Source organism: Carassius gibelio, chromosome B3 (assembly GCF_023724105.1).
Source record: "Carassius gibelio isolate Cgi1373 ecotype wild population from Czech Republic chromosome B3, carGib1.2-hapl.c, whole genome shotgun sequence".
Classification (NCBI taxonomy): domain Eukaryota; kingdom Metazoa; phylum Chordata; class Actinopteri; order Cypriniformes; family Cyprinidae; genus Carassius; species Carassius gibelio.
Window position 1 is genome coordinate 11285096 of NC_068398.1, and position 24277 is coordinate 11309372.

At 39.7% G+C, this 24277-nt stretch overlaps 1 protein-coding gene across 1 annotated transcript in view; it reads left to right on the forward strand.

The window, feature by feature from the left end:
• The window catches only part of LOC127953270 (collagen alpha-1(XI) chain), a 53706-nt gene that overhangs the window by 5705 nt on the left and 23724 nt on the right, over positions 1-24277 (forward strand). The window contains exons 2-17 of the mRNA XM_052552287.1: positions 4136-4303; positions 4429-4642; positions 5131-5293; positions 14729-14851; positions 17517-17960; positions 19117-19236; positions 19325-19447; positions 20113-20163; positions 20292-20333; positions 20458-20520; positions 21421-21495; positions 21781-21864; positions 22837-22893; positions 23043-23096; positions 23188-23241; positions 23463-23516. Of these exons, the coding sequence (XP_052408247.1) occupies positions 4136-4303; positions 4429-4642; positions 5131-5293; positions 14729-14851; positions 17517-17960; positions 19117-19236; positions 19325-19447; positions 20113-20163; positions 20292-20333; positions 20458-20520; positions 21421-21495; positions 21781-21864; positions 22837-22893; positions 23043-23096; positions 23188-23241; positions 23463-23516 (1889 nt within the window). The remainder of the gene's footprint in view (positions 1-4135; positions 4304-4428; positions 4643-5130; positions 5294-14728; positions 14852-17516; positions 17961-19116; positions 19237-19324; positions 19448-20112; positions 20164-20291; positions 20334-20457; positions 20521-21420; positions 21496-21780; positions 21865-22836; positions 22894-23042; positions 23097-23187; positions 23242-23462; positions 23517-24277) is intronic.

Below are 24277 nucleotides of genomic sequence, written 5' to 3' on the forward strand. Positions count from 1 at the left end.
TAATATTATTAAGTGTGAACTGAATGTAAAGTTTTAGACACATAACTGCATGTTAACTGCAGTTTTAAATTTACATTTTGGACTAAATTAAGTGTGATAGTTCACAGAAAAAATACAAATTCTGTCATCATTTACTAACCCTAGTGTTGTTTCAATCCTCTATAAAACTCTTTCTTCTGCTGGACACAAAATAAGATTTTTGAAGGTCCCTATTGACTTAATGATTTCCCCCATTCAATGGAAGTCACTGGGACCAGAATCTGTTTGGTTACTGACATTCTTTAAAGTGCCAAATTATGGACTTTTTAAAATTAGTTTCATGCAGTGTGTAATACAGCTCTAAGTGAATGAAAACATCCTGCAATGTTTTAAATCTGAAAGTGCACCAAGTATAAAGTTATTGCCTCTCAAAAGAAAGAGTCGACTCTGAATCATTGAGTCACTTTTTAAACGAATCCCAAACGGTCTAATGTTGACGTCAACATGAAACATTAGCATATTGCTCGAATGCCCGCCCATTTGTTGGTCTTTTCGCATTGGTCTGAATGAAAATGCTCATTCATTCTTTGCTGCTTTTGGAGTGGTAAAAATAGCTGTTTCCCGGTAACGCTGTACACAAAGCAGCACTGCGCTCACAAACGCTGCTTTATCAGGCGTTACAGGCATGAAGCAATTAAAATTAGACCAATCAGACCAATCACTGCAGATTAACGTCGCGTAAAGGAGGGGTTTGGAAAAATTAATCATTAAACAAATTGTTTGGGAGTCATTGAGCAAGTAAGGTCAAAATAAATGCATATTATAAGACAGTGAAAGTGTTTTTTGACCTTGCATGCATGTCAACCTGTTGTTGGGGATTCCCAAAACCAAAATATGAACCTTTTATTACCCATAATAGGGGCACTTTAAAATATCTAATTTTATGTTCAGCAGAAGAAGAAAAAAATCATACAGTTTTAGTGAACTGTTCTTTTAGTCTAAAGTGCTAGATACACACACAGATGTGTTTATGGGGTGAGAAGGTTCACTCATCAAGCATTCTATGTACAGTAATTTGCAACTCACATAAATCTTGAGTTCATTTGAGAGGATGCTGGAAAGCCGCCTCCATTGGATAAGCCCCCCAGATGAAGCATAGGTGACATAGCTACAGGTAAATCTGTGAGAGCAGCACTTGGCGAAGCGTACAGGTGAATAAAACAGACAGGTAGCACCGCCTTGAGTTTCACCGCCTCTGATGAATGTGATTTGTAGACTTGGCTCAGGTTTGGCTCTTGGCGGATATACAGAGCATCAGCATATTGCATCTGGACTAGCTCCGGATATCCAACATGGCGTCCAGCCACCTGCCCCAGGCCCCTTCATGATACTGGGGGAGGAACATTCCAAGGATTTGTTAAAAAGGGTTTATTTTGGGCAGGTTTTTTTTCAGTTCCTAGCCTACTACCTATTCTCTTGTAAACACATTGACTTTGTGACCATTTAAGGTTACTTGTAGGCATAATAGCCTAATTTCCCTGGCAATATTTCAAACATTGGTATTCCTACGTACTGTACTTCACTGAATATTTCAGTTAGTTTGAAATATTATTGGTTTAATGTCATAAATGTTGATGCATCTTTAATTTGCGTTTCCTTAAGTAGAAAAATGACGGTCTGTGTCTGGGATGCTTTGTTTTGAGAGCATTCAAGAACATGTTCACTATGAGCTGGGTATCTTGGGAATGTGCTGAAAGAATTCTCACTCAGAGGAGGCATTTCTCCTCCTGTCCTCAGATCATTAGGCCTCTGTTATAACTGTCCTGTGAATTTCTTTGAGGTCAGAGGGCAGATATTTAACAGCGCACTGATTTACCCATTCCATCTAATCCAATTTCATTCTAAGTATTTGGTAAACAAGTTTCACAGTCACTTTGAGCACAAGGTATTATCTTAACAATTAGTGTGTTGATATGATGTTTCAAATGTGATACTATACATCATCTAAAAGTATTGTAAGCAACATTTTTATAATTGTATTATTTTTATGTGTTCAGTTCTTACTGTATTAAATGAGAATCTACACAGAATCTTAAATTTTGAAGTTCATATGGCACATTGCAGGATTTTAAAATAATACACAAGTGCAAAAAGCTAAAATGTGATTATTTTCTTAAACTGATAAAGAAGAAAACGGTGTAGACTTTGTAATGCTTTAAAAAAGAGTCTATTTTGCTCACCAAGTTTGCATTTGTTTGATAATAAATACAGTAAAAACTGTAATATTGTGAAATATTATTAAAATTTAAAATAACTGTTTTCTATTTTAATATATTTTAAAATTTAATTTATTCCTTTGATGCAAGGCCCAATTTTCAGTATCATTACTCCAGTCTTCAGTGTCACATGATCCTTCAGAAATCAGTCTAATAGGCTGCTTTTCTGCTCAAGAAACATTATTATTATTATCAGTGTTGAAAAAAATGCCTAATATGTTTTTTTGTTGTTGTTGCATTGGTTTCTTTGAGAAAAGAAATCTTACTGACCTCAACCTTTTGAACAGTTGTTTACAGATAGTATTTCAAAGGCATTTTCCGGGGCAGTTCCTTATTTTGTGGGACTTCACAATCGGCTGGTTTTGGATTAGACAGCAGTCAAAATTATGGTTTTGGTTGAGATGTCGAGTCGAGATGTCTGACATTTGCAAAGCTGAAACCTACTAGAATCCTGTGATAAATGGGCCTTTTCTGAAGCAGATAACATGGCTGCTCAGACATATAAACATTACTGACCTGGTTCTTCATACACTTATATGTATGTGTACATGTATATTTAAATGAGAGCATAACAATAGTGTACAGACACCAGCTTTCTCAAGTCGCTGCATTTTTCCAATCATCCATATCCCACTTAGTTACAGCGACATATTTACAGAACTGTCAAATACATTTCACCTTAGACTGATGGACTTAAACCAGTGAACATTAACAGATGTGGAGAGTTGAGTGGTGTGAGACAATGGGCAGTGAGCCGAAATCTTCATTTATTTACAAGGTCTGTGTGATGAAATACATGGCACAACATATTAACACAACCCTGTCTGAAGTACCGTTAAGTGAGTACCCGATGTTTTCCATTGTTTTTGAGTCTCGGCCGGATTTTAGCACCCCCTTTTTACTAGTCTGTCACCATGCTTTGAGTCAGCTCAATATAAAGGCATCTGCTAAACAAATAAATAGGCCATAAAATGGAATACTTTTTTTCAGGCAGGCAGTTGGTTGGCATGGACAACTCTTCCCACATGTTTAAATAACAGAGGAGAGAAAGGAGGGCCATTGAAACAGGAGGGCAATTTAAATTTAGGACCCTTGTTTCAGCTGACACACATGCCAAATGTTGTGGTTAGTCAACAAACAACAACATTAGATTAACCTGTGCAGTTATAGATTCATTTAAACATCAACAGCAGTTATTTCTAAATGCTATAAAGTGTTTTCTTACAACTTTCCTGTAAATACATCTCAAGTGATTGTAAACCTTAGATAGTGGAAGTCTTGGAGATGTATATATATATATATTTAAGAGGCGCTGCCAGTGTCACCTGTCAGGTGTGCGTTTAACTATCTCAGGCTAGACTGTCTGTCATAGCTCTATCCCATAATGACACCCCCCACCCTCCATAACCAGCTGTGGCCTTGATTTGAACGTGACTGCATCTCGAAGCTTCCAAGTAGATCAACACACTTTGAGTTGACTGCAAATCAGCAAACTAACGGCAGCCAAACTCTCAGCTTGTTGTTCGATCATGCCGTGACCCAAAGGGGATTGGCTTAGTGAATAATACAGCTGCAGGGCCATCAGGCTCTAGCCCTGTGCTTTACATTCCTTGTAGTGTTCATAACTCCTATCATTTTGACACATGCAACATCGAATAGAATTTCTTTTTGCCAGGCACTATAGTTCTTTAGCCCAATCATACTCTTTTCAATACTTAGTCTTATTGAATGTGCACTTGTATTGTACTTCGGAAAGAAAAAATATACTTGCAGAGAATCGAATATAAATGAAATAAAAGACATTTGAGTGTACTTACAGAGAATATACTTCCATGACTGTGTATGTAAGACAACTGCACTTTGCAATACTGTTATTACAGCTAATCTGGTCGATGTTTTACGGGTACTGGAGCTGTCTGAAGACATGGAGGGAGTGTCAGTGGAGGCCGGCCTGTGCACCGAAAGAAAGGACTCATCAGTAACAGACATGGCTTACAGGATAGACAAAAAGATTCAACTCAGTGCTCCAACTAAACAGTTCTTTCCAGGTATGTACTCTTTGAGGTGTACTTTCACAGCCCTACAAGCATTTGAGGCCACTGGATTTTTCTGAAGTGCATATTCTACAGGTATCATGTTGAATGTGAACAACGCTTTTCTGTTTTCTTTATAGATTCTGCTTTCCCTGAGAACTTCTCTCTGATGACCACGGTCAAGGCTAAGAAGAACTCTCAGCTCTTCCTGGTGTCGTTGTATGATGAGCAGGGAGTCCAGCAGCTGGGGCTGGAGCTTGGCCGATCGCCTGTATTCCTCTATGAAGACCACCAAGGCCAGCCAGCTCCAGATCTCTACCCCATTTTTAAGAAAATCAATCTGGCCGATGGGAAGTGAGTGTTTTGTGTACTCCAAAGTTTTCTTTGTTTATAAATGATAATATTTGACATTCAAAACCCATTTTACTTCTATAATCTGATGTATTTCATAGCGAAACAGGATTTTTATATTTAGATCAAATGCGATATTTTCTGATAAAGGCCTGAATAGCTTATATAGCGAACAATATATTGGTTATTGGTAAACATTAAGACAATGTGGCATTGGTGATTTCAGCGGAAGAGGAAAAACATTCTAAAAAAAGAGAACGCCATTACATTTCAACGCAATTGAATTTTTCACAGTAAGACCAGGAACACACATACTGTATGGTACCACAGCATCACAGTGTCCGTTTATAGAATGCTCTTTCACATTTAAGCCACCCATAATCCACTTCTAATAGCCATGCTCCTAAATCTCACTTTTACCCCTGGGTTAGTGCTGTGATAAAGCTCTGCTGTTGTTGACACTGATAAGCCTTGCTGTGATCCCTTCTTAGATGGCATCGGATAGCCTACAGCGTGGAGGGCAAGTCTGTTACGCTGTACCTGGACTGTAAGAAGGAGCAGACGCTGGAATTGATGCGTGGAGACAGCCCTGTGGTCAGCACGGACGGGGTCGTTGTTTTTGGGACCCGGTTGCTAGATGAGGAGGTATTTGAGGTATGATATGGAATACAAGGAAATGTATCACATGAATAGTCCAATATATATATACGTTTACTATAGTTGTGAGGATAGCAAAATTAAGTAAACTGTGACATATTGTACCCAAACATTCTTCATACAGTGTACTACCAGTAAAATTGGTACAAATTTGAGAGGACCAACTTTGACCTGACCATGTTTTGCTTAAGAGTTTTTTCTTTCATTCCTAATGCAAACTTTTTACACCACGGACTGAACAAAATTAAGCATTGCTTGGTAATACATAATATAATGATGTAAACTATTTTGCAAGGTAAGCCATTTGTATTTATACTACGGTGCCATTTAATTCTTGAATCTGATTGGTTGACGAACGTTCTGAGGTGTGCAATTATTTTCTGGGAAACGCATGGTGAACATAGTTCCAGGCAGCTCTTCTGACTGCTTTACAGTTCCATATCACTTTGCATAGTTAAACCGTAATAACGGTCACAAAGTTTGCACAAAAAGGTGTTGTCAGTGCTGCCCTGACGATTTTATCAGTTAGCCTATATAATGTAGCAACTTAAAGGCTACACGTGACATATCTCACTAGTGAGGAGACAGCGCTGTTTAGAGAAGCACAGAGGTACGTTAGCCCTTATTCACACAAGCTCTCTCTCTCTCTCTCTCTCTTTCTCTGTGTGTCACTCTCTTTCTAATAACTTCATTAATAACTGCATTAGAATGCTTTCATGGCTCAAGTCTCCATTACCAGCTTTGAAATGACGTTTTGGAACCCGCTTCACGTCGTGATCATATCACCACCTTGGGTGTGCATTATTTTTCTAATAATACAACGGCCCGTCGTCTATTATTCTTTACTTAATTATTTGCATTTTCTTTCCTTGGTATTATGAATATCGTTGTGTTGTGGTGATGTGACCCAGACATGTTCTGTAAAGGATTTTTGAGCCCAATAGGCTTTCTTGTGCTTATTAATGCACTCTCTGTGCTGTAGTTTCATATTCCCCAAACCCTTTTCTCTTCAACTTCTTTATATATGCTATAGTATTTGCTCATCGTACTCCCCTGTGACTCTCAAACAAACAGCAAACAAGATATTTCTCTAGAGAGGTGACAGGGAATCTCTGATCAGCTTAATTTGCGCTCATACAGAATTCATATATATTTATGCCTCTGCTTTGCTTTAATGGAATAAGCAGTGGCAGTCTGTTTATTTGATGTTTAATTGAATAGTTTGAAAGAGTGGATCAGAGGCAGTTATCTGGGCTGCTAAATTTGGGGTCTTGTCTCCACAAAGAGGGATAAACAGGTGCTGTTCAGGCTTGTTTCCACTTCTAGAGAATGCCACCCTGCTCACCTGGAAATTAGTGCTGTCCGAATGAGCACCCCCCCACACACTTTTTAAGATGACCCTTCACTCTTTATACTTTGTGTCTGTTGTTCTCAGGTATTTAATTAAAAAAAATAAAAGCTGGTGTTGAAGAGTGTGTATTTCCAAAGCCTTTTAATGAGAATGTTCATTGTGTTTTGATTTGATGTTTTACTCACCCTCATTTCAAACTTGTATGACTTTATTTTTACTTCATACACCATTGTTTTTCATTTTAATGAAAGTGACAAAAGGACTAAAAATGTCTTAAGTCTTGAAGTCGTGCTACAATAGATAAATTGGAGTTGTCATTTAATGAGAAAGAGCTAACAATGTCAGATTTCTTCCAAAACGAAATTTAGTCAATCCTGTTCCCAAATCTTGAATGATTAATTCATGAATCAGATCTCATTCAATCATTGATTCAATCCAGTTGAAGTGGTTAAAAGCTAGTGGTTAACAGTGGAAAAACAGGGTGCATGGATCTAAATTTTACACCAAAAGCTGTCAATTTGGAACTGCTTTTACACAATTTTTATTTGTATATTTTTATGGTGGTTTCGTGTCATAATTCAATGAAAGAATGTCAAGCATGTTATTCAAGTTGAATCTTTCTGCATACCAGGTTTGGAAAGGCATAAGGGTAAGAAATTGATGACAAAATTTTCATTTTTGGAAGAACTATTGCACTACACTGGCTTCTTGTAAGATCTCTATTATCAGCACTTAAAAGAGCCAAAGGGCATCTTTCCAAAATTGCAGAGTTTTCTGGAGCTCCAATGCTTGATACATTTTGAGTTATTTGGTTTCATTGTGCAGTATGTTTGGGTTCATATCTGCCTATATGACTCTTTTGGGGTTTATACTGTATATCATTCAGATGAAAAAGCTGATAAGTTTGAACATGCTCTGAAACACCATGACTAATCTCTTGTTTCTTGTTTCTGATGGTTCTGGCTAGATGTAGATTAGAGTGGAAGTCCCATCACTGCTCTTGGCTGTGTCCTCATGCTGAAGTGTGCTGGACTTCTGGCACGAGGAGGGGTCGCACTGCAAAGCACCCTCAGGACATCAACTAACATTCTGGCCAGTGTGGTTTATATATTTTAAACCACATAAATACTCAGGGGGAATGCTATTGTCTAGTGGACATTTAAGGGTATCTGCTTCCACCACAAAAACCCCCCAAAAAACTGATGTTTCTCAGTGTCCTCCAGCCGCCCACTGCAATAACTTTACCTCCCCAACTCCACCCATCCAATACCACTGTTTTCCTTTAGCTCTTGTGGCCAAAATCCCACCCAGAGACACACAGTTCCATCCCATTCCATATGTCCCAAAATCCAGCCCAAAACAATGTACCTGTTAACAAATCCTTTTAAGAGCAAGAAACTATCTCGGGAGCTTCCTTCAATATGATTGTGTGGAAAACCTTCAAGATTCTGTCTTTTAAGGCAAAGAGTCATTAGGGTGCTTCCAAATCACAACGTTTACGTGACATCCTATTCTATAATTTTTTTATGGCAGCATAGATGTTTTATTCACTGTTTGTAATATCCCACAATCTTGATATAACAATAAATATATTAAAATGTATTTGAAATACTTTTTATTAATGCTAAGTATACAACAAATATATTTACATAAGTATGTATTTAATAAAAATACTCTGCAATTGTACTGTTGGTATACTAAACTGCTATACTTAAAGTCTGCTAAATTGGAACAACTAATTTTGTGCTTAATGCACTTTAATTGTTCAGAAGTAGTGTTGAGGTCCAACTAAAGATATACTGAAGTACTGTATATTTGATGGTGCTAAAGTGGAGCTATTGCAAGTAAACTTCAGGAACACTTAAAATATATTTCATTTAACGAGCGATATTATTCAAAAATCATAAAATTCTTTAAAACATGTTTTTAGTCTTAATATTAAAAATTTGCATTGTGCAAAATTAGTATTCCAAATAATGTTTAATTATAATGTTTATATCAGTAAGTCTTCTTGAGCAATGCTGCAGTTGGTAACTTTTGATGCTCTTGCGGTTAATAAACAGAACTGCTTGCGTCTTGCGGAATAACATCGTAGCCGGAACTACTTTTCTCTGTTTATGTCTATGAAGAATCACAAAGGTACTGGGTTACTCCGCTGCGGTACCGGTTTGTGTTGAACACAAACAAAGTTACGGACCACAGCTCTGATTGGTTGTTTTCTTACCAGGAGCGGTCTGTAACTGCAAATGGCAATAGGACCACTGGGAGGAGCCGGAGGAACTTGATTTTTTCACAGATTATCTGTCTCCTATTCTACTGTCAGGACATAATGACAGGTTTAACAAATATGTAAAAAAATATATTTTTACAAAAATTACCTACTGCAGCTTTAATATGTTAACAGATTTGGACTATACTTAGTAAGAAATACATTTATTTTAAATATGTTACCCTGGAGCACAAAAACAGTTATAAGTAGCTCAGTATATACCATATTTTTCGGACTATAAGTCGCACCTAAGTATAAGTCGAATCAGTCCAAAAATACGTCATGACAAGGAAAAAAACATAATATAAGTCGCACTGGACTATAAGTCGCATTGATTTGAACCAAGAACCAAGAGAAAACATTACCGTCTACAGCCGCAAGAGGGCGCTATATGTCTTCAGTGTATACTACAGGAGCACTGAGCAACATAGAGCGCCCTCTCGTGGCTGTAGATGTTAATGTTTTAACCTGGTTCATTTTCCGGACTATAAGTCGCACTTTTTTTCATAGTTTGTCTGGTCCTGCGACTTATAGTCAGGTGCGACTTATTTTTCAAAATTTATTTGACATGAACAGAGAGAAATGAACCAATAGAAAACATTACCATCTACAGCCACGAGAGGGCGCTCTATGCTGCTCAGTGCTCCTGTAGTCTACACCTGAAAACATATAGCGCCCTCTCACGGCTGTAGACGGTAATGTTTTCTCTTGGTTCTTGGTTCAAATCAATGCGACTTATAGTCCAGTGTGACTTATATATGTTTTTTTTCCTCATCATGATGTATTTTTGGACTGGTGCGACTTAGAATTATAGTCCAAAAAATACGGTAATATGCATTGCTAAAAACTTAAATTTAAAGACATTTTCTTTTTCAATATCTTGATTTTTTGCACCCTTTTGCACCCTTTTTACCACGTCTTGTGTTTCAAAAGAAAAGAAAATAATCCCATCCTTCTTCGTTCTGCTTTTCAGAACAACCGTGATGATGAATGATGACTAATTCCCCTCATTTTTCTTTCTCTCGGGGTCCACTCCTCTGCATCTGTGTCATGGGGTCAGTGTGATCTGGGTGAGGCTGGTACTGGGGGATGTGTAAATGGACCCAATCTGAGGCCAGTTCCCAGGCCCTGGATTGAGGGGGAATCCAGAGGGTTTATATTCCGGTCCAAATCTCTCAGCGTGGGAGAGCTGCTCGGGAGCCTGGGGACTATGGTCAGGGCTAATGTGCCGTCTATTGCTTCCAGATTCTTACAAATTACTAAAGAGCTGAGGAGTCTTTATGAACTGGAGAACTGAACTAGAGCACACACACAAAACAAACAGCAGATTATCCACATCTTTAGTTATTTCTAGTGTTTGTTTGTTTTTTGTCTGTTGTTTCTTTCTGCTTAGAAGATGCAGATACGATCCATAATATCCAGTTCACGTCTGGTCCCCTGATGCCAAATGGTTGGTCAAAAGCATGCAGAAACAAAACTGTGTTAACGGCTTGTTGAGTCCTTGAGTTGTCGAGCATGAGGCTCTAATTTCATCCAACAGAAAGAGAGAAGAGAACACTTGTGGGATCAGTGCAGTGTAATTAGTTGGCTAGGTATATACTGATATTTATTTTTCTTTTTAATATCCAGCATATGTCAGAGTAGTGTGAGAAATGTTGTGGTTTGACTGTACTCTCCTGCCGAATGTGTTTGTGTGGTATCTTGGGTATTGCCAGTTTTTGACCTCATGTTCTTCATCCCACTCATGTACTGGCAAGACCCCAGCTATGAGTCAAAGATTCTCCATTGGCCTTATGATGAAAGATCTCTTTATTGTGAATATATATAAATGTGCGCTGTGTTAACATCTGAAAATTAGGTTTTTCAAAAAGTCTAAGTAATTTAATGGAATTATGGCTGCCTTTCAGTAGGGGGCGGTCTCTCCTATGGTATTGCATCTTGATTTCAAATAAAGATTCAGTATGGGTTTGAGCATTTCTTAACACTTATAATGTATTTGTCACATTGCAACAACATGCTTACGGATGTTTGTGTGCTCGTGTGCTCGTGTGTACAGTAAATCAGCTATTTTACATACATTTTGTTATTTACATATATCTGTTCAGATTTTAGAGATCCATTTTATACCAAGCATCCTATAATATACAATCTTTAATATAATAATTATAAAAAATTTTTTATTCTATCAGAATAAATTTTTGAAGCTACTTTTGCAGCCAGATTGTAATTTTTATTTAAAGGAATTTGTGGATTAAGATTTCATATTTTTATTTGCTTTATAGAGAATAAAGAGAATAAAGAAAAAATAAATAGAGATTGAACTTGATTTTTTTTTATATATATTGCATTTACTTCTACTTGCAAAAAATAATTTTATTTTAAAACACGCACGTAATCACTTACTTAATCATGTATTTAATATGTTTAAAAATGACTCCATAGTCACATTCAATTATGAATTACATGAATCACATGAATTATGTAGGCTATTTTCCATTCAAAAAAGCAAAATTTGACAAAAACATTACTGGATATATTCTGTCTTACCTTGCACTCTTTCACCATTCAAACATAAGCATTGTGAATTGAGGAATTGAGGTGAATAGTGAATTGTTGTGGTACTAAACCCTTGTTTAGGGCCTGATTTCAATCTTGGGTGCAACGTACTCAGAGATGTGTAGTTATTTTAAAAACATGCATCCTATGTGCTAGGTGTCAAGTATTGGTAAGGGAGGAACTCAGGTGCAGACAGGGATTCTCAAACAAAGGGTTTATTACAAAAAGGGAAAACAAAAACCCACGAGGGGGAAAACAAGGGCTAGGGTAAGGACTAAATAACCAAACAAGACAGGGCTGACCAGATAAAGACACTAAACACTAACTATAAACAAACACTCACGGTATACAGGATACAATCACAGTCACCAGTGTGGAACACATCTGAGAAGCACATAAGTAACACAATGAACCGACGCAAGACAGAGCACACTAGGAGATCTAAATAGGGGTACTAATCAAGACACGACAGGTGTTACAGATAGGACAATCAAGACACGACTAGGTTACAAGGGGGGCGGGGCAAGGGAACGAGACAACACAAGCACATGGCCCAAAGACAAGGCCATGCGCTTGTACACAAAACATGGGTCTGTCATGGTCCTGCCTCAAGACTAGGAAAAATCAAGGACACAAGGGCAGAATCATGACAGAACCCCTCCCTTAAGGAGCGGCTTCCAGACGCTCCTCAAGGGAACATCAAACACGGGACACGACAGACTGGGACACAGACACAAACCAACAGGACATGACAAATAACAACAAAGGCAAACATGAGTACACAACGGCAGGGTTGGGGTGACAAATCCAAAAAAACAAACAGGGAAGGGGAGGGGGCGGGACCACAAAGTTCATGGGGGACAGACCAGGGCGGGTGGGAGGGGTAGGAATCCTAGGAGGACAGGACGAAGGCTGACGACGGGGGGTACGGGCAGGTCTGGGTGGTGAGGGGCGGGGAGGGGTCTCGGGACAACTGACAGGGGACATGACAGGACCAGACAAGGGACGCGGGACAACACTTACGGGACGCGGGGAGACGACATCTACTGGACACGGGGGGACCACAGGACACGGGGCCACATCAACAGGACACGGGGAGACAACGGCTGGACACGGGGAGACAACGGCTGGACACGGGGAGACAACGGCTGGACACGGGGAGACAACGGCTGGACACGGGGAGACAACATCTACTGGACACGGGGGGACAACATCTACTGGACACGGGGGGACAACATCTACTGGACACGGGGGGACAACATCTACTGGACACGGGGGGACGACATCTACTGGACACGGGGGGACGACATTAACGGGACACGGGGCCACATCAACGGGACACGGGGAGACAACGGCTGGACATTTGGGACCTCTGGGGACAGGGTCAGGGGACAAGACAGGACTGACGGGGATTTCTAAAATTTGGACAAGACGGGACAAATAATCAGAAAATGCTTTAGTAGCTAGGACAATTGGCATCTCCTTATGAGATGAAACCGACTGTACAAGAGTCTTTGCTGCAGAGTCGGCCGCGGCTCTCTCCTCCGCTCTCACGACTGCCGACTTGCATACAGCCCTCTTCTTTGCCGGCTCGGGCACGCTAGCGCTCACCGCTGCTGACTCGGGCACGCTCACTGCTGCTGGCTCGGGCACGCCAGCGCTCTCCGCTGCTGGCTCGGGCAAGCTCACCGCTGCTGGGTCGGGCACGCCAGCGCTCACCGCTGCTGGCACGGGCACGCCAGCGCTCTCCGCTGATGGCACGGGCACGCCCACCGCTGCTGGTACGGGCACGCCAGTGCTCTCCGCTGCTGGCACGGGCACGCCAGCGCTCTCCGCTGCTGGCACGGGAGGCAAAGGGGTCACAGGACCGGCAGGCCCCCTCTTCCTCCTCTTCCTCCTTGGGCGCGGTGCAGAGACCACAGCTGGGTCAGAGGCGGGTTGGGGGAGTTCGGTCTCTGGCAGGGCTGACTCCGACGATTCCGAGGCAGACTCCCACGATAACCGTCTCCCTCGCTTCCCGGGGAGACCGACGGGTGTGGGAGGCACCTCAGGACTCGGTGAGGGATGTGCCTGATCCCCCAGAGTGGCCACGGCCAGGATACGACCCTCTGGAACCGTTGGCAGCTGGGTAGGTGGGGACCTCTGGGGCTCCTCCTCTCGCCCGCTCGCTCCGGAACGACCTCCCCTGGTCCCCCGGAACACCACAAGGCGAGAGCCCTCAAAACAATCTCGCTTGCTGGCTGACAACATCCAGTATTGCCTCCTGTCTGCTGAGTTCCCTTTTGGTGGTCGGTTCATTCTGTCAAGTATTGGTAAGGGAGGAACTCAGGTGCAGACAGGGATTCTCAAACAAAGGGTTTATTACAAAAAGGGAAAACAAAAACCCACGAGGGGGAAAACAAGGGCTAGGGTAAGGACTAAATAACCAAACAAGACAGGGCTGACCAGATAAAGACACTAAACACTAACTATAAACAAACACTCACGGTATACAGGATACAATCACAGTCACCAGTGTGGAACACATCTGAGAAGCACATAAGTAACACAATGAACCGACGCAAGACAGAGCACACTAGGAGATCTAAATAGGGGTACTAATCAAGACACGACAGGTGTTACAGATAGGACAATCAAGACACGACTAGGTTACAAGGGGGGCGGGGCAAGGGAACGAGACAACACAAGCACATGGCCCAAAGACAAGGCCATGCGCTTGTACACAAAACATGGGTCTGTCATGGTCCTGCCTCAAGACTAGGAAAAATCAAGGACACAAGGGCAGAATCATGACACTAGGACTAGCACTACGTAAATTGCTGCCCATTACAATTCCTTAATTTCTGGGGACTGTGGTCATTTACATCTTTTGACTGAAATGGCAGCTCTTTAATAGCAATAGTGAATAGCACAGTTAATTTATAAACAACTTATTGAAAATTGTTTAGATGTCTAACAAGTTTGAAAATATTTTTAAAAAATGAAGATTGTTTTTCCTGTAGCATAAACTCTTATTTGCAGTGCGCTTCCAAAATGCTTAATGCGAAATGCAAATAAAATACATTCCACAAGTTTTCCCCCCATTTCATCAGTGTTACACAAGTTGTTTTTCGTCTTAAATGACTTTTCTGCTTCACATCAGCATGTGCTCCTGTTATACGGTGCTAAACGGGGTTTTATTTCTCTTTGATCACAGGGATTTCACCAGTACAGTGAATGTTACCCAATCAATGCGAGAGTTCTATGTGTGTTACAGGGCGAGATCCAGCAGCTCTTGCTCGTGGATGATCCTCAGACTGCCGCTGACTACTGCCAAGATTACATTCCTGATTGTGACAGTCCTTTGCCCTACAGTACCCAGAGTCTGGCTCCTGAAAAGGTTAGTGATTTCTCTGTGAGTTTGGATCCCCATGTACTCAAAAAAGCTTGTTATTTCTGTCTGATTTATTTTCCGTCTACAGTATATGACATCTTGTTTTTCCACCCAGATTCATTTGTCCATTCAGTTCATCTTGTATTATCCTCATGTTTTAGCATTTAAGTGTCATGTGCGAACAGAGAAAGAAACGCTTGTTTTCCAAATGAACTTTGAGCAACCAGCCTCGCCATTTTCCAGAAAATTGCAGAACTTTATAAAGACATAGTTTGTTCCAGCTCGGCCAAAAATGTCTTCCATTATTTGGAAGAGCCCTGTCAAAACTTTCTTTGAGTAGCTGAGCTGCCTTGGCTTCTCAATTCCACATTTACATTTATCTGTTTGCACTTTTTACTGTTCTGGCTTCTGGGCTCGGCTCCCAGAGCACTCATCTGAGCCAGCCAATAAACAACACAGGCATGCATAGGAATAAAACAGTTTTTTGCTTAGTTCAGAAGCACCAACACAATGTTAGTTATAGGATTTGACCTATATATATATATATATATATATATATATATATATAACAAACATTTTAGTTGTTTAAACTGCAGATGTGCATAAACTATTTCAGTCGTTTTCTTTTTTCTGCTTTTTGACACAATAATAGCTAAATCATTAGACTGCAACAATAAAAATAAAAATATGAATATTTAAATAATAATAATAATAATAATAATAATAATAATAATAATAATAATAATAATAATAATAATAATAATAATATAGGGCTGTTTAGCTCAGTGATAACATAAAAATGTCATTCTCCACTGATGGACTTATACAAATTAAAGAAAATACACTGGATTTTTTTCTGATTAAATAATACAGGATAATATATGTTATATTACATCAAATAAATTATCAAAATTTTGGGGCCAGTAAGATTTTATTTTATAAAGAAATGAATACATTTATTCTGCAAGGACACAATAAATAACAGTAAATATATTTATAATGCTGCAAAAGATTTCTATTTCAAATAAGTGTTGTTCTTTTGAATTCTCTGTTCATTTAGGCATCCTGAAAAAAAGCACGCACCATGATTTCCATAAAAAATATTATGTTTTTTGGACCCACTTTATATTAAGTGGCCTTAACTACTAGGTACTTACATTTTAATTAATAATTTAGTACAATGTACTTATTGTGTACATACATGTTTTTACATTGTACTTATATTTAAAAAAAACTACATGTAATTACATATGTATTTAATTTCTGTAATTACATTTATAATCACACTGTTGACCCATACTTTACACCTCAACCCACCATTAAACTTACCCATACCTCCAACCCTCTCCCTAACCTTACCCCTATCCCACCTCAATAGCAGCAAAGGTGTTTTACAATACAATATGAACACAATAAGTACATTGCACTTATTTTATTATGTAAGTAAATAGTAGTTAAGGCCACCTAATATAAAGTGGGACCAGTTTTTCAACACTGATAACAATAAGAAATATTTTTTGAGCAGTGTATCAGCATATTAGAATGATTTCTAAAGGATCATGAGACACTGAAGATATATTTTGGTAATTGGTAATAATATTTCACATTATTACTGTTTTCATTTTATTTTTAAATAAAAAATTGCAGCCTTGGTTAGTGTAAGAGACTTCTTTAAAAATTATACTTTCCCCAAACCTTTGATTAATAGTGCAACTATACATATTATGAAATGTACGCCTCAGATGATTGGCACAAAAGCACTATGTATTCATTTTAACAAAGATAGCATTTTTCTAATCACATAATTAATTTTCTAATCACACCCCCAAGGAACAAGAACACTTCTTTGCCTTTCAAATAAACAGTTTGGCCCACATTTGTCTTCATACTCTGCAATTTTTTATGTGAGCATGTTTTTTCGATTGTGATGATTTGTGTTTGTTGTGAACATGCACGTGCGGGTGAGTCAGCCCAGTGAGTAATCATGTCAGTGGGTTAGCATTTCTCTGCGGCCTTCTGGGAGGAACACTTAAGGTCATCGCACATTCATTTCTCCTCACGGCTCCCACGCCCAGCTCTGTGCAAGTGTGCTGAATGTAAATGTCTGCGTATGTCTCTCTCCAAGCTGGCTCAGGGAAAAGTGTCTATCGGCAGCCATTCAGAGGTAGAGCCAGCTGGCTTTCAGTTCCCTCAACAGCTGAGAGAAGAGGGACTAATGGCGAGATTCATCAGCATTGCTCACATTACTGACCTATTACCAGAGCTCACACTGATCCCATTCTATCCTGCCCGACTTGGCATCTCAACACCTCACTTTGGTTCTCACATTATTCATATAATCTCCCCCCGACAGGCCTCATCAAGCCTATTCAGTCAGGGCCTCTCATAATAGCCTGTAAGCAGCTCAACTCCAACCCCTGGAATTGTGGGCTGATAATGTAGTGCATATCTGAATTGAGAACAAGTTAAACTATGACCTAATTTGCAAAGAGAATAATACATTGTCTAGCAGAATCAGTCAGCCACCTTCAATTTCAGATTTAGTTATGTAGAGATGTAGACATGTCGGTATGATTTACAAGTTGTGTTCTCCTACTGTTTTTACCACTGTAACAATTTTAATTCTGTTCATCTGTGCCCGACCTCTGACCCCTTGCCCCATCAATAAAAGGCCAAAGCCATCCATAACCTCAATGACATCATGCAGGGAGACGAGCCTGTGGAACCAAAGAAACGCTCCAAGAAAGACCGCAAAGGCAAAAAGAACAAGAAAAAGAGAGATAAGAAAGGCAAAAAAGATTCTCGGAAGAAGAAAAAGGAGGCCGAAGCTCTTGAAGAAGGTTTCCTTGAGGTGTCCTCTAAGCTGCCGGAGTATTTGGCTCAGGAGTCTCATCGAGGAACTTCACCAGCTGCGACGGAGCAGCCCAAGTCACCAGTACAATCATCTCCGACAACAACGGTCGATCTGATGGACTCCGTACCCGACATGCCCACTCATGAACCTGACACCTATCAGGACGAGCTCGCCAAAGCCACTACAAACCCTGTGGCAGATCTAGAAGACCGGACTGTATTGACAACGGCTGTTTCTGAAACCTCAAAGATGGAGGTGGAGGTAGAGCTTAAAGTTCCCGTGTGGTTGCCCATACTTCCTCATTCCTGACCAATCACTGACTCCCCTCACACTTTTTAACCACCAGTCGTCCATTGTACTAACCAGCCTCTGCCATTCTAATCTCCCCAATAACCGCACCAAAACTCTTCTTCCCAGGCTTTAAAAAAAACTCCAATGTCGTCATAGCTTGTAGCTTCAGTGAGATGTGTTGACTCAAAATGCATATGGATTATGGCTCATTGTGACACTTTGATGTGTGACGCAAGTTGAACATGAGACATGATGCATATTTCATTCAGGCTTTGGCATAGAGTTACACTTTTATTCGTTGACTTTGCACGCTTTACAGATTGAAACTGAAAGATGTGCACCAAGACAGAATGAAAAACAGGACATAAATCCATGTTCATGCATCTTTTTGATACATTTACCTCTGACAGCTCTGATAGATGTAGTTTTTGCTGAACGAATCAAGCTTCTGCTGAGGTACAACTCAGATGCCAGTATCACTGTGCCAACCTTCCTTTCATGCTGTTATGGCTGCCACCAGAACATACGGCTTTTTGTGCTGACGTCTCCTGTTGTTAATAAAACCACCTACCACACACTCACCAGCTCAGCAGTATTTATGCCTCCAAGCCGGCTTTGTAACCAGAACGTTTCTAACCTGCACCTGTTAATTGCGCTAACATTTTAATTCGTCACTGGTGACCTGGAGATCTGAAGCACAGTGAGGCCAGAAACATATTCTATGCAGGTACACAGATGCTGTCGCAAATGCTTTGGCCAGCATACTGCAAGCGCAAGAGTCACGTTTTACATTCGCAAAGAAATTACGTTTTTGAGGAAAACATTACAGGATTTTTCTCCATGTAGTTGACTTCAATGGCGGCCAACAAGACAAGAAGGGAAGAACAAGACTAGTTTATGCTAATACTCACTATATAGCACCCCCTTGTGGCGACGCTGAGAAGCAGCATATTCTGATACATTTCGCAATTTGCAATCGTGTACTTGTGTAGACTATATTTCAGGCCTTAATGTGTCTAATACTTAGATGGCCAGTGAACCCAAACCAATGTGACTGTGCTCAGTATCTCCATGGTTGCGATTGTCATAGCTGTGCTGCTTCTGACTCTGCTGTGTTGGTGTACAGGAAGAGAGGCCGATTAAAACACCGGAGGTTGAGGAGTTTAGTGATGACCTTTTTGGCTCTGAACACAATGAGGTCTTGGTCTCCACAGTGACGGTTGGCCCTAATATCACAGACTATGAGGTATGTGGTTTCTGATTCCAGGCTTTTCCGAACATTGCGAGCATGTTTGAGGTGATCATTTCTGTTGGGTTGTTTTCTGCATTCATAGATCTTGGAGTACGAGTTGAAAAACGACTCAAACAGCTTTGAACAGGAATATGAGGAATATGAGGTTTATGAGGACCGATTTGACCCCGCGCAGAGGGAGAAGCCAGGCACATGGGATGGAGAGGTATAGTTTTGTACATCTTTAATAAATTAACTAAAAAAATATGCAAATATGGATTTTCTCTTTATCCCAGTTAGGGATGCCCAAAGTACTGGTTCTTTGGGACCGAGTTGATACTAAAATAAGACAGAAATGCAGCAATAGGAGTTTTTATACAGTGTCAGATTTATGTCAAAATATGCATACATATGCAAAAGCAATGTTTACTTAACTGAGAAATAATGGAAGCTAAATGTCATTATTTTAATTAAGTGAGTTAATATTTCTATAAATATTCACCTGTGTGAATACACTTCCACTTTCCACTAGGTGGGTAGGTTGATTATTTATTTATTTGCATTTACTCAAATAATTACTTGAAGATTTGCAAAAAGTAATATATTAAACTGAATAATACTTAAAGATAATAATAAAATAATAATAATTTTGAGAATACCTGTATTCATATTTAACTTTTATTCATTTATTGTTTCTTTTTTCTTTAAATGTTTCACTTTTTAAATAAATGTTCACGTTCCATTAGCGCATCTGTTTTTGGTTTTGATATGGAAATTGGTATCAATAATCACGACATTACACAGAAATGTTTGAAACTACTTACTGTAACAACTCCAATCTCGACTAGTTGTGACCAAGATCTCATCTGTCAGCTGTTCTTTCTCTTACAGGGCAGGCGATTTGAGAAAGGACAGAAGGGAGAGCCAGCTGTTGTTGAACCAGTGAGTGCTGGAGTGTGAAGTTATACACACACACACACACACACACATACACACATACTGTATACACACTGCTTTATGTAGGCTAATGCAATTTAATTCTAATCTTTTTTGTGTTTTATACTAACTAGGGCACATATTTTCAAGGACCTCCTGGCCCACCAGGACCACAAGTAAGTCATAATACTATTAAGATCGAATGTTTCTGAGAATAACATTTTATTTCAGATGGTCTTGAAGTGGTGTCTTGCATTTTGTCATTTAAAAACTATTTGTGTGTCTGTTTATTTTGTCCAGGGTCTCCCAGGAATTCCTGGCATCACAGGCCCCCCGGGACCCGGCGGAGATCCAGGTGACATGGTGAGTGTCCTCTTAATCACCTGACCCACATGACCCGACATGATCCTCGAGTCTAGGACACACAGGACACATCCCAGGGATCGGGGGGATGATTAGACTCGTGTGCAGATGGAACAAACGTCACTAATGACTCAGAGCCCCTCGAAGGGACCACTAACCTCAACAGAGACCATAGACATCAGGGGAGCCATGACTCATCTGATAGTTTGACCTAATTTATGCTGGACAGTGTGTCTGTTCTTGAAGCGTGACTCACTCTTTAAACACGATCCCTTAGCAGCATAAGACAGGCTGCAGACTCCCAACTGCAGTAAAGAGCCTGAATTCATCATGTACCTCTGACAGTAGGGATGGAGATAGATTATTCTTTTGTCTGCGCTCAGTTTAGGGCCCCTGGCCGGTTTTGAATCAACTTCGCTGGGGTGTCAGCTTCACAAAAGAGTTGAGTTTTAGTAAAAACATCAGACTAGGCTGAGAAAGCACGTTCACTTGAGATGTAAGCTCTTTTTGGCCTCATATATCTAGAGGTCTTATAACATTGAGTGGAAGGCAAAGGAAAATGTTCTAGCCGCAGGTTTTATCTTTTCTTTTGAAGGTTGAAGTTCTGTGTTGTTGGGAGAGGACTGTTGACTGACAGCTTTGATTGGATGAGCTCTTAAATGTTTTACACCAGGCAAATGAGCACACTAGGCTTTGATACAGGCAACACACACACACACACAAAATCATTAGGTGTTAGACTGCATTCAGGAAACAAGCAAATGGATAGGGAATAAATGAAGAACGCTGTTGCTCATGCAATTGTTTTATCAAGTAAGTACTGCTGGCACAATTGTGCACACATGCATGTACAGAAATGCTCCATCAGTGAATTGATCTGATTGTCTCTCCTCCCACAAGGGTCCTGAGGGACGTCCAGGGCTGCCTGGCGCCGATGGGATACCGGGTCCTCCAGGCACTTTGCTTATGTTACCTGTAAGATCAAGTCCTTCCTTCAGTGACACATTTAAACCACTTGCATCTCAATAGCTGGAGTTGTTTGCTAGAGAATAAAGGATAAAAATGTAACCTCACGCAACATGAGGACTGTGCCTCAGTAGCATGTTTTGGCCACATGGTGGAGCTGTGATATAATCAGACTTCATAGCATCCAGAATATTTCCATTTATTTTTGCGCTTAACATGTTAAAAGTATATATTTAATAGTGAGTTACTTAACGTACATAAATGATTTAGTTATTAATTATGTTTTGCACTCAGTTCCAGTATGGAGGAGACTCTCAGAAGGGACCTGCGATATCGGCTCAAGAGGCGCAGGCTCAAGCCATCTTACAGCAGGCCAAAGTAAGACACCGAAGGATGTGAACGAACCACTAACATCAAAAATATAACAATTTGGGACGCACTGTAATGCATCCTGTATTGTATGTCTGATACAGACATGAATCATACCTGCAAATTTGTGTGGAGAGGTGTCAGATTTGTGATATTTGCCTATGCAGAAGATAAAATAAGGGGAAGAATCCAATACATTTGCACTGAAGCACCCAAGCCTTATCATTTTGTTTAACTTAAAAATGTGCTTCATATAGTTTCATATTGTTCATGTTTCTTAGTTTACCAGACCTGCAATAATTGAATCAAATAGACAGTAAAATAAAGTTAAAAGTACATATTTTTAATAATATTATATTATTGTAAAATATTAATAGAATGTAAAATAATTATTTTCTATTATATATTTTATAACTGTTAATGTAATTTAAACTGTGACAGCTTTTGCTAAATAGAAAATGAAAAATATAAGTGTCTTTACTGTCACATTTGATAAATCAATGTCTTTGTCGAATAAAAGTTTTTATTTCACCAAAAACGTTTGAATTGTAGCGTAGTTGTTCTATATTCAAATAAAATATAATGTAGTATGACTGAATTTACCTGACTTCATTAAGTTGAATTTTCTTTAAAGAAATAGCTTACTAAGGAAAACAACTCTTTGGTTTTATTAATATTATTTGTATTTATTCTTATTATTATTAACACATAAAAACTGCTCAGATCTCTTGGCAGCAACCTACAACACCCTAGCATTTCACATGGTGTCTTCAGAAATTGTAAAAACCTAGATGTTGTGTAATGTGTTGCAGTATATTATACAAATAAGCAGCTGTTTATAATCTATGCTCAGCTTAAAGCCCAATTTGAGAATAGGAGATTTCGGACAACATACTAATGTTGCAAAAGTACAAATGCAGGTTAAGGATGAGGAGAAATGTGAAACTTGTTCTGTCTGTTTTTATATTTCTTTGCTTCTAGCTATCATTGAATGGCCCTCCAGGTCCATTAGGTCTCACCGGGAGGCCGGGCCCAATGGTGAGAAATCAGTCATTTCTTTTCCAGTTTATTTCAGACTTTTTATTTATTTATTTATTTTTAACACAGCCCCTGCAATCTACTTCAAATTCAGATTGTTTTTGGTTGAATGGATACTTTCGGGTTTTGAAAATGTGTGTTTGTTCCAGGGTCTACCAGGTCCCAGTGGACTAAAAGGGGACAGTGGAGAGCCTGGGCCTGCGGTGAGGACATTTCCTTTCGATATTCCCTCTTTACATTCAATAGCTTTTAAAATCACCTCTCTCTCTCTGTTTCTTATTCCTCTCTTTTAAGGGCCCACGTGGGTTGCCAGGTCCTGCCGGTCTTAATGGGAAACCAGGGAAAAGGGTAAGACTGAACATCTCACATGCGGTGTAAGGAAATCAATGGATGAGTGATCAGAGTTCAAGTCTGATCCATTTAATTAACCTCATCATGAATATGAATCGGGCGATAACAGTTTCTGTATTGATGTGCTGTGTTTTTTGCCTCATGAATATTGCATTATGCAGTGCACAGTGGTGCACAGAATATGATGACGAAGTGGTCTTCTGTGTTTCACCTTGCAGGGTCGATCAGGGACAGATGGAGGTCGAGGGGCTCCCGGAGAGACAGGAGCAAAGGTGATTCACCGTATAGTCCCAATAGGACAGGCCATGCACTATAATAAGGGCTGTGGCTGTATTCCACCATTTATATCCGCCGTCTCTGTGATTAGAGTTTCTTCCCTATGTTTACACATCTGGCTTCAACCTATGAGAATCAGGCAGTCATTACTGCTATTGCTCATACTTAGGTTAGGGGATTGAACAACCACCCTAAATATTAAACCTCAGTACATATCTCATTTTAAATTGGAAGAGGCAAGAAACTCCTTAGCAACTGCATAGCAATGCCCTAGCAACCAACCACAAAAGAGTTCTGCAGGGATGACATGTTTTTGTAGGCCAATCCAAAAGTTAGCATCACACTGTTCCATCGACAAAAAGCCAGTAAGATTGTTCCATTGGCTTTTTATTGAAAAACATAAGCTCTGTGACCAACAAAAGTTAATGATTCCTACACGTTTTGTTCATCGAGATAATCTTTCATAAACCTATATAAACCTAACATATGGAAAGTTTGAGTTCATGGTTATAAACGCAGTAAAAATGGACTAGTAGATGAGTAGATAAGTCTTGCTTAATGTTTTCGAAACTTTTGTACTAGTGTTCATTTTGTCAGCCATTTTTAATTTAGATTCAGTCTTAGTCTTTTAAATTAGTCTTAGTCTTAGTCCTGTGCCAAATGTGCTTTTTAGTTATTATCCTATTTAGCCAACCTTGTCCTGTTTTTATTTAGTCAAGTTTTAGTCGACTAAATGTCTGGGAATCTTAGTCTAGTT